General features: G+C 29.2%; 1 protein-coding gene across 1 annotated transcript; it reads right to left on the reverse strand.

Moving 5' to 3' along the window:
- Positions 1-758: 758 nt before the first annotated feature.
- Positions 759-2,727, reverse strand: ERF5 (ethylene-responsive transcription factor RAP2-3-like). Its single transcript, NM_001256464.1, has 2 exons — positions 2,562-2,727; positions 759-1,306 (listed from the first exon to the last, which is right to left on the reverse strand). The coding sequence occupies exons 1-2, from the start codon at positions 2,725-2,727 to the stop codon at positions 759-761; spliced, it is 714 nt and encodes a 237-aa protein (NP_001243393.1).
- Positions 2,728-11,993: the final 9,266 nt, after the last annotated feature.

An 11,993-nucleotide genomic window follows, 5' to 3' on the forward strand; every position in this document is an offset into this window, starting at 1 on the left:
CATAATAATTTCTTATAAACAAGTAGGCTCATTTAAATATCCAACTAAACATATACACGTTAAGCCAATCGAACTTAGTCTAGAAACTAGACAGTTGACCTCAGATGCATGCACCTACATCACAATCATAAACGAAAACGACAAGTAGCACCATATATATAAAATTCCATACACTATATCATAGTCCATCCTAAATATAAACAAAGAAAAAATTAAACTTAAATATAATCAAATATTAATAAATTTTTATCTTATTTAATAATAATATTCTTGTTTTGATAAAATCTTATTTTATGTGAATCATTTTTTATTATTATGAAGAATATTTTTTTAAAAAATAAATTTTAAATAAAAAAATTTAAATTAAATATTATTAACTGAATTCCTTAACTCACATACTTAAATTTGATTATTTTTAAATTCGAAGGGAGTAGTATATTACATACAACGCATACACTAATTATAAAAACATGCACGGCGCAAAGTCGCAAACACTCACGCGCCCTAACTTAATCACCCTTTATTTATATATAATCATCATAATCATAATATATAATCATCATCCCAATCATGATAGGGTGTAATTAAGTACCTAATTTTGAAATCATTCAACCGTCCAAAACAGAAATTACCAAAGCCAGAGAAGAGACAAAACAGCAGAAGAAAACTAAGAACACAAATACCAACATAGTTTTATACTACAATTTATAAAGTAAAACTAAAACTTAAGAAAACGCCATTTATTAATTATTAGCCTTCTAGTAAATTAAGTGACGGTTGGGCACAACGACGTCGTCCAGCATCCACAGGTCATCCATGTTGTCCCACTCAGCACCAATGTTGTTGCTAACAGGCAGCTCATTCTCCAAACCTAGAAACCATTCAATTTGTTTCAGGTCGAGTTCGTCGTTTCCTCCGCCGCTTTCGCCGGTGGATCCAGTGGTGGAATGTGAGCTGCTGCTGCTGCTTTCTTCAGTGATGATGTCAGGGCTGAGGCAGCGTTGCTTTTTGGAAGGTGGCGGAGCGGCGGCGGCGGAAATGGTGGTGGCCGGGAAGTTGAGCTTGGCCTTGTCGCCGCGGATGCGTATGGCGGCGTCGTCGTAGGCTTGGGCGGCTTCTTCGGCGGTGGGGAAGGTGCCGAGCCAGACACGAACACCCTTGTGTGGGTCCCTTATCTCCGCGGCCCACTTGCCCCATGGCCTTTGCCTGATTCCTCTGTACACGTTTTTACGAGCTCGCCCACTATCACTCTTCTTCTTTTCTGCACCCACCACGCTTTTCTTCTTCTTCTCACATGATGACACCACTGTCACGTGCAAACAAACAAACACTGCGTTAATAATCCTTATCATCACGTGACACCCTTCATACTATTTATTTTTTCTAATATAAATTATAGATAATCATGGCTATTATTGATTTTATGGAAACTGCGAAAGTCCAGTGTCTACTAGCGTGAGGGCTGTGATAAGGTCTGATAGGATCAGGGGTGAGTTCGATTGTTCTGTCTAATGTATTTTATTTTATATTTTGAGAGTTTGCTTTTCTCAAGTTAAAAACTCTTAAAAACAGTTTTAATTAAACTTTGCCTTTTTTTACCATTACTTTTCAATTGGAAGGAAAAAACGTGAGCAAAAGAAACATTAGTATTTTTTAATGTCAAATTAGAGAAAGCTTCAACTTTACTTTTGAACTTACTCAACAAACACCAGTACACCACCTCTTAATATACCACGAGAACCCAAACCCAAACCCCATTAAAAATATTCAAAAATATTTAGAGTGTGTTTGAACGAAGAAATTTAAAATTTTGAAAAATTTTAAATTTTAAGAATTTCAAATACTTCAATTGAAATTTTTTTATTTTTAAAATTTTATGTTTGGATAAAAAAAATTAAAATTATAAAGGTGAAAAAAATAAATGAAAAAAGAAAATTAATGATTAATGTGTTAGTTATACGTGTATTTTTCTACACTCAAATCTTATCGATGTTCTACATGATTTTTAGTTGTTTAAAATTCTGTTTTAAAATTTTAAATTCTTAAAAAAAAAACATTCAAACAATGAATTCTAAATTACAGAAATTTAAATTCTTTGATAAATTATTCTTCTTAGTTAAAATTTTCTATTCAAACATACTCTTACTTATTTGCTTCATATAAATTCAGTGATTTTTAAGCATATTTAAGAGAGAGAAAAACGTTTAACTGCTTATAATGATCATATTCAGATCAGACAGGATTAATAAAAAAATTGAAAGCTACTACTATTTTTTGACATAAACAGATTAATACAAAGAGAATTTCGTATATATTACTATATTAGACCTCAAAACATCACTTTTCTATTTTGAAAGAGAACTCGTCCATTCTTCCATTTTGTTCTGTGTGTAAAATTTTCTTAATCAACAAGAATCACGTGTATCACGAATGAATTAGTAACTATGGTTGAGAGATAATCCTGATCTCTGATCAGAAAAAAAAAGAACAGAACAACATGGAAGAACAAGAAAGTGATAGGTGGATCCTGTCAGTAAAATTGATTTTGATAAGGTACATACCTTTTTTGTCTGGAATTTTCTGCAGGGGTGGTTGGTTTTTGGAATTGGTGGTATCGAAGCCAAGGAAGTCAGAGAAAGGGTCAAGCTCAGACCATAGTTCCTGCGCGGCGAGGTTGCGGCCACGCTTCACACCAATGAAGTCTGAGATGATAGCACCTCCACACATGTTTCTTCTTCAGAACTTGAGAGATGGAAAGAGAAATAGAGAGTTACTATAATTGGCAGCACAATGTATGAGTCTCGTGACAGACAAACAAACAAACATTAATGTGAGAGAAAAATAACATGCTTGGTGCTTTCATTTATATAGAGTTTTTCGGTTGCTTATGGCTTACACTGTCCCGGGTCCACCTAAGAGGCTGATTGATCAGACGGTGGAGAGTGAGGGGCTTGGTGACGTGGCGGGTTTTGGTTGGTTGGGAGGTTAAGACGGTGTTGCAGTTTGGCTTGGGAACTAGGGAGAACACGCTTTAGGTGTGGGTGTGGGGGCCATTTGGTTTTGGAGTTAACCTCGACTTGGGTCATAATAACCCTTTAGACCATCAACGCAAAGTTACTAGTATGATCCAAATCGAATCACCTACCAACTACTGTAAAATTTTCTTGGTTAACAGTAACTTGAAAAGGGAGATGACTGTATACAACTTGATAGAATACATGATGGAGTAAGGTAAAGGTGTATCTAGGACAGGGTTATCTTTGGGTTTCATTTTGTTTTTATATATATATTTTAGTGTTGAACACATGTCTCTAGATTTGAATCGGATGAAATTATCATAAATTATAAAGATTTTTTTTTCAAGTATTTAATACGACTGTATAGACTTCAACGTGATATTTTTAATTAAGCTGAAATATAATCACATATAGTTGATCCACATTTTTAATGATATTTTTTATTTTTATTTAATATGCAACTTTGATAAATTATTTATTTAATTTAAATTCAACTTAATTAAAATTCAGAAAATAAAAATAAGATAATGTTAACTTCATTTATTAACGTAATATATCAATTTTAGTGTTATGTATAAATTGTAGAACAAAAAATACAAAATTTTTACATTAGAGCATATTTTATAATATATATTTTAAATAAATAATATTAGTATAAGTGAAATTTTATTTTTTAAATCAAAACCTTTTTACTATTCATATATTATTATTAAAAAAAACTACTTTGAGGTAAATATATATGATATTAACCATTCACCGAAATCATGGGAAAAAAGCTGGTGAGAATTTTTTTCCTAAATGGAAGGTAGGTGAAAGTTGCAAGGTAAGTAATATAAGATTTGTGTGTAATTTTATTTAGTTATCAAATGAAAAAATATAAAAATAATGTATTAAATATCAATTTTTTTTCATCAACATTGATCATTTATTAGCCATTCACCGACTTCACATGAAAAAAAGGCTGAATTTTTTTTTTCTTAAACTGTTAAACAAGCTAAGTTTTTATTTATAAAAAAAAAAGGAACCAAACTAGATTTTTAGCATCTATTTATTTTAAACCATATCATTGGTAGTTTGTTACAAAGTATTCATCATCTTTTTAGTGACTAATATTTACTAAAGATTTTGACGGATCATTTTTTTAGTAAAATCTCTCTTAATTATTTTTTTATTCACAAGACTTAACCTAAATCTTGCTTGTGTCAGTTGTGTTTAATTTTAAATATAGTGTTGCTTGGTGTTTATTCTTTAAAAGAAAAGAAGCAGAAAAATATGAATCGATAAGTTTTAATTTCAATTCTATGCTCAAGAGGCGGTATTTTTAACTATATCAACTTTTTCTTTTTTTACTAAAAACTATTTAATTTTTTTTTCTGTAATTTGATTGTTATATTCTATATTTTTGACATTCATATTCTGGCTTATTAAAAAATTTCATATTCTATATAACAAAAAGTAATTAATTTTTCATAAAACTCATTTTTCACTCAAAACAATCAATTATTTTTTTAAACAATTGATTAACACGATTTTTTTTTCTTATTCTCTCTTTTCAATTTTTTTTCTTACTTTTATCATCCTTTTGTGAAACATAGCTTTAGGCGAATATAAATCTCAAAGTTTAGGGGAATAGCCCATGGCGGCTAAATTTGAAGAGGAATAATTTTTAGTACCTTTTATAATTATCAACTTAATAATTATGGTTGACTGAAAAAAAACATATCATGTGACAGAGCAAACAATGGTTTCTAGATTTATATACAGTATATATATATATATATATATATATATATATATATATATATATATATATATATATATATATATATATATATACGATTTTCTTATAAGAAAGTTTTTGATCCAATGAGTAATATCATATAAGGGGCCGGCGCAGTTTTTTTTTTCCCGCTTGTTTTTATTTTCTTTCTGTCTTCTCATGCTTAAAAATAAAAATAATATTAATGGAGTTATCCTTCAAGATAAAATAAGCAGAGGACACATTTAATGTTATGAAAGTAAACAAGGGAGTATTACAAAAAAAAAAAAAAAAACTAGAATGTAGGCATACGTAAAAATGCAGGTACGTATGTGTATGTACATAACGTACAATTGGCATGACCATTAGAAACCTGAAAATAGCGTAAGCATAAAGATAACACACAGGTTGTAAACTTGTAATAGAAACAAGAAAAAAGCAAACCGATAAATGCAGAAGAAAACAAATAAGTTGAGGAATCTTACATCGCATACGCAAATGATATGAAACTGATGGAATGGAACTGCCCTGTCTTCCACAATCACAATCTTAGTGTAACTGACTTTACTTTAGGAAGCTGCAAGATAAATGTGAAGAAATATATACATACTTTAAATAAAAATTAGTGTAATAACATGTGTTCTCTTGTGTCTTAGTTTTATAATTTATAAATTTTTATATTATTATAATTTTTAATATATTTGTAACGTCTTTTTATTTTAATATATATATATATTATTTTATATATGTACATGTATATAAGTGTTTATATACTTGCAAGTATATGTACAGGTATTCGTTAAAAAAATTAAAACAAAAAAAATAAATTAAATTTAAAACAAACAAACTTAAAGTATATTTGTATACAAAACAAACACTTTTAAAACATATATTTATAATAAAAATAAATAACTTTAAATTTTTAAATTTATACTGAAATTATATTATAGCAACTTAACTTATTTATAATTAAAGTTATTTATATAAGTTTAAATTACAGGTAGTTTGAGTTATTATTAATTATGACTAGTTAACAAACAAGTACAAAAAAAATTAATTTATTTTATTCTTTTATAAATATCCATTAAACTATCTATTTTTAATCTAAAATAAATTTTAATATTTTTTTTTTGTTATTTCTAATCACTAGTTATATTTATGATACAAATTAAAAGATGAATCAAATGAGGATTCACAAATAAAATAATATTTTTATATTTTATAATATATATATATATATTTTAGATAAAACATAATTACCTTTTTGTTTGTACATATGATAAATAATTGTAAAATTAGATCTCACGTAATCATTTTTTCTTTTTTCCGTTAAAATAAATAAAATAAAATTTAATTAAAATAAAAAAGATCATCAATAATGGAAATGAAATTATATTTAATTTTTCCTATTAAAATTAATCACACCTCAATCAATCAATATATTAAATAAAATAGATTTATTGATAGTTATTGTTTGTGATAATCATAAATGTAATGAGGCTTCACATAATTAAATATTATTTTTTTACAACAAATCAAAAATCAATTTAAATATATTATATCAATCAACCATTCACAATTATTAATCAATTACAAACATATTTTTTCTCGTTAAAATCAATCATGTCGTAGCTTAACTACAATCTTCTGTAGTTCTGTTACCAGAGCAAATTTTTTGTATTCCCAATAACTTTTATTCTCACTACCACTAGTTCTGTTTGCATTCCTGCGACTCTTCTTCCCCCACACAGTCTAAAAATGCTTCTCAATATTTTCTCTCCCCTTCTGTCAAAAAAAATATTTTCTCACCTTGTTGTGAATTTGTTGTAATTAATGGGTGCAATTTTTTAATTGACATTATCTTTTAAAAGTAAAGTAAATAATAATTTTATAAATTTAGTTATATTTATTAAATATATGGAAAGTCAAACATTTTTTAAATAACTACTAATTCAATCATAATTAAAATCTAAAATGTTTAAAATTTATTTTTAATCTGAATATAAATTATCTTTCAAAAATGTTAGAAAACATCTCACGCGCTCAATATATTGATCCATCACATCGTATTAAATTCAACACTAATTAATAAGATACTTGATACAAAATCTACTAAAATCTAAACATTTAAGTATATTAGTACATAAATCCGTGCATTATAGAAGAAATTAACATAAATATATTATTATTTTAATTGATATGTAATATTAATTTTTTTAAATATCTTTTAATTTATTAATATGGAAAGAAAAAAGTGACTTTGAATTCATGTGGGATAGAAAAAGAAAGTTAAAATCTACATTTTATGAAAATATTAGAAACAATGCAAACCGGTGAGAACTCTCATTTTCTGTAAAAAAAATAGTTATAATTTTGGGGCAACTTATTCTTCATTATCAAGTTGTAAGACTATAAGTTTGGACTTCTCACCATCTTTCATGTATTTTTTTTCATGTTGATACCGATAAGAACTCCCATTACATCTGAAAGAGATGAAATTGATATTATTGTATATCAGTAAACCATGCACATTTTGGTAATCAAAATGAAAAAGTAACATAAAGCTTGATCCAAAAATCTTTTATCAATCAAAAAGTTAGGTCAAAATCCCCACGAAAGACTTCAGTAAGTGGATGCACGCAAATAATGCTCTGTGAAATATGTTGTTTTATAATGATTGTATTCTTTTCAAAACTCAGTTTAAATGGATGCTTTATGATATAATATTTCATCATTTGTACGCACATCAAAATTTGACAACAGGTAAATTGTCCCTCTTCTAGCTTGGACCGAAAGATGTAAATAAGTTGCTTCTGAATTGCGGCACCAATTTTACCCCCTTGCATGACAAGAATTTTTTTTTGAAAATTTTGTTATAAGAAGTGTTATCAAATCTAATATAAAAAAATGTTGTCAATTAGGACTAATTCTAAACGGAATGTACTCTTTGCATTTAAAAGAAATTGCAAATGGTTCATCCTGAGCAGTATACGTAAATTAGTTTTTTTGGAGCAATCTTTGACATTAAATCAATAGCTTAAATATATTTTTGATTCCCGATAAATATTCATTTTTTTGTGTTTGATTTCTAATAAATTTTTTCTTTATGATGAGTCCCTAATATTTGAAAAGTTTTGTTTGAGGTCTCCGTCGTTAGTCGAAATCCGTTATCTATTTACATGACCGTTAATCGCTACACAGACATGCTACATGTGATTTTTGTTTGACTGAAATTACACGTAATTTCTTCATTTAAAAAAATGACATCATTTTATTACATGGTTTCAATATTTTTGTTTCTCTAATATCCTTGGTCACTTTGGCATCATAGAATCATTATTCAACATCCCTCTGCGTTTTCACACAACCCACTATAGTTTCTTCTATACATTCCTTGTGGATCTATCACTATGACTTCCTCACTCCTGAAGATCAAAGGCGAATAGGTCCTCACCAACGATTTTCAGGACCTTTCAATCAATTTTACATTTACAAATCAAACCAAGCTAACTCACAACTCAAGAAATTCACATAGATAACATTTCTAAGAGAACACATCAAAACAATTTCATGGATAGAAAAGGGTCAACAGAACCTTACCCCAAAATGCGATTCCACTCGCTCCATTGCATAGAGCACGAAAAACTGAGTGGAGGTAGCGGTGTTGGGACTTGTCGTTGACGTTTCGTAGTCGCGAACTCTTTCTGTAAACCCTTGCTTCTATGGTTGACTCCTCTTGTTCTCCTTTCTGTCACCACCAACCCAGCCACTGACCATCGTTGGCACCTCCAGTCACGCTGCCACCAGCCACTGCTCGTGCCATCGCTAGCTACCATCACTAACTTCCTCTAACTCTCCAACCTCACTTCTCTCTCAGTTCCTCCCTCACACTTGGCCCTCAAACCCACTTATGTGTCGTAGGTGAAGAGAAGAGAAGGAAAGGATGAAAACAAATAGGAGGATTTTCTTTGGAGAAAAGGGTCCATGATATATTTTTGAGAGAAGGAGATTTGTTGTCGCCATGGGGGGTCACGGTTCAAGAGAAGGAAAAAGAAGAAAATGGGTTAATGTTAATAGTTGTGTTGCTGCCATGGAGTTTCAAGGGAGGAATAAGGTGGGTCCATTTGATGACTTCGTGGGTGCCACGATTTGTAACAATTGTTGGATTCGGAGATCCAAATTGGTCTTATTTCATGGTTGTGGAGAAGCAGTGACGACGAGGGAGGGGGTGACAACACTGGCAGTGTGGAGATGATGCAGGAGTTGATCAGGGACTTGTGGGGATGGTTTGAAGGGTTTTGGAGAAGCAACAATGGCAGTGTGAAGTTGGTGGAGGAGTTGGTCAAGGACCGGTGGGGTGGTTTAGGGGGTTTTGGAGAAGTAGCAATAGCGACATCGTTTTTTCTTTTTCTTTTTTAAAAAAATCCTATGTATAATCTTAGTCAAACAACAATCACACATGACATGTTTACGTGACTGGTTAACGACCACGTAAGCATATAACGAATTCCGACTAATGACAGAGACATTAGACAAAATTTTTTAAATATTAGGGATCCATGACGAAACAAAAAATTTATTAGGAATAAAACGTAAAAAAAAAGAGTATTTATTAAGGACCAAAAACATATTTAAACCTAAATCAGTTTTGGAACTACTTGTGATAATAAAATGTAGAAATGATGCACCTTTATGGTATGTTTTGACTGATAGCATTTCAAATGCTTAATTTACAATCATTTATATAACATTTTAAAGGATTTTTTTTTCTTATAAAGTAAAAGAAAACCAACGAATTTATGTATTAATTATAATTTTAAAAAATATTGTGTATTACCTAATTTATGTATATGCTGCAATAGGTAGTTTGACGAAATATATTTAACTCTTAATTTCGGAAGGTTATAATTTTGGTAGGTTATAATTATGTCAAAGTAAATTAATTTTGTTAGGTTATAATGTTTTATAAATTGGAACAATATATATATGGTTGATTGATTGGTGATTAGCATAATCAATTTTTGTAAATTAATGTATTAATTAGTATATATTATTCGTAAATGAGCCAAGTTTTAACAAAACATCACACCACGATACATGTTGTATGAACGCTACTGTTTGATCGATACGTGAATACCGAATGAAAAAAATTATTCACAAATTTTATTCTATTAGATTAGATGCTGTAGTAGATAGCTTGGTGAAATAAATTTAACCTTAATTTCGGTAGATTATAATTTTGGTAGGTTATATTTTTTCATAAATTGAAACAATATATATGTGATTAATTGATATTAATTAATATATTTAGTTTGTAGCCGAATCCAGTTTTTACAAAACATCACATCACGACACATGTTATATAAATCTAGGGAGCTGCTGTCTGATCATACATGAGTATAGAACTAAACAATTATTCACAAATTTTAATTAGATGCCTTAAAAAACATTTCAATCTCAATTCTTTTACCATCGAACCATGAATCAATTGATATTAATACCAGATTGTTTCACATTAACCAGTGATTTTGAGTTTAATTCATGAATACATAACTAATATAAATACTAGTGTGAGAATTTATCATTTGTAATAATCCTACAATTCTCAAATATGATTGTTTCTCGCAAAATTAATTATGGGTTTAGGGGTAAAAAATCTCATTTCCTTTAATAGCATTGGCATTTTCTCTATACAATCCAAGCCAAATCCCCACCGCCATGCATTTTGTAAATGTGAGGTCCCCTACGTAGCTTTATAAGAGTAGATTGACTTGATTAGTGTCATTATCATCAATATGCTCTATGCAATATGCATATATATCATAATGAATTGCACATTTCGAAGGGTTTTCTGCGTTTCTTGTTTCTTCTTGTTTGCAAGTTGTGTTCAGCCCCAGGTACCTATGCAAAAGATATTTTTTTAGCCGCAATTGTTCCACCTTGCATTCGTAATATATATGGGTATTTTACACCATTATCTAATTAAGGTTGGAATGAAAATCTGGAAGCATCTAACTAAGTGGTCCTGCTTACGAGTCTCACTTACCCCCCCTCTTTGGAATTGTAAGTCATGCCATGATTATTATAACCTTACTCGTTATCTACTTAAAAAAGTAAAACCATCACATGTATTTTATCATCTTTTTTTTAATATATGATTATTAAAAATAACAACTTAATGTTTGTACCAAAGAAAAAAAACAACTTAATGTGTTGAATAAAATTTGGGAAAATAAAAGATTATGCATATAATGTCAATCCTTACATTGTTTCATAACTATGCAAAAAAGACAATTTTCTTCACTCCAATAAGTATGCTGTTCAGCAGCAGCCACCCATGGTAACGATGCATATACATCAAACTATTCTCAAATCAGTTCTTGTCGTCGAAACTCAATTTCTATATCTGTATTTTTTTTGCTGAATTAAAAAAATTGATTAAGAAATTAAATGAAGGTTGGTTTCTAGATCAATATCTAATATATGTCTTAAAAAATTCTTAATTTTTTATGCATTAGAAACTAATTTTCCGATATCTAATTGAAATATAATTTCAAAATAATTTTTCAGTCAAAAGCAACCGTGCATATAGGAATTGAAATAAAAATACAATAACAATTTATTTAATAATGTTATTATATATATGAATTTCTAGTAATTTACTCGTATTTTACTTTATTTTATCATATTTTCATTTGACTTTACGTTGAGATCATTTTCTTAACTTGGTATGTGCATGCTGACAGCGATCAGACTCATTCAAAATGGTAGACCCCTCCTTTTCAGTAGGGTGGGACAAGCCGTCAAAACTAAACAACAAAACAGCTCACATAATTCAATTTTTAAAATAAGACAATTTAAAACAGTTATAATTTTAAATTTATTTAAAAACATATTCGTTTATAAGACATTCGTAGAAACATTTAAATTTATTGTGTTTTATTTAAAATTTATTTATATAAAATTTACTAAATAACATTCTCTTTCCAAAATAAATGTCGCTATTGCATTTCAAAACATGGATGAGAATGTGTTACTCCAGTCATCACAGCCTATATGGTGTCTCCTAGAAACTGGAATTTGAAATCCCTATGCTTTATTTTCGCTTATGGCCATGGATGGGATAAGATAAAATAAGATATTAGAATCCAGGCTAAATGGTTAATTTAGCCTCCAAAAGACAAAAGTCTATCACAATTTTAAGTTAATCCTTAAAT

The sequence above is a fragment of the Glycine max genome, chromosome 9 (genome assembly GCF_000004515.6).
Source record: "Glycine max cultivar Williams 82 chromosome 9, Glycine_max_v4.0, whole genome shotgun sequence".
Taxonomy (NCBI): domain Eukaryota; kingdom Viridiplantae; phylum Streptophyta; class Magnoliopsida; order Fabales; family Fabaceae; genus Glycine; species Glycine max.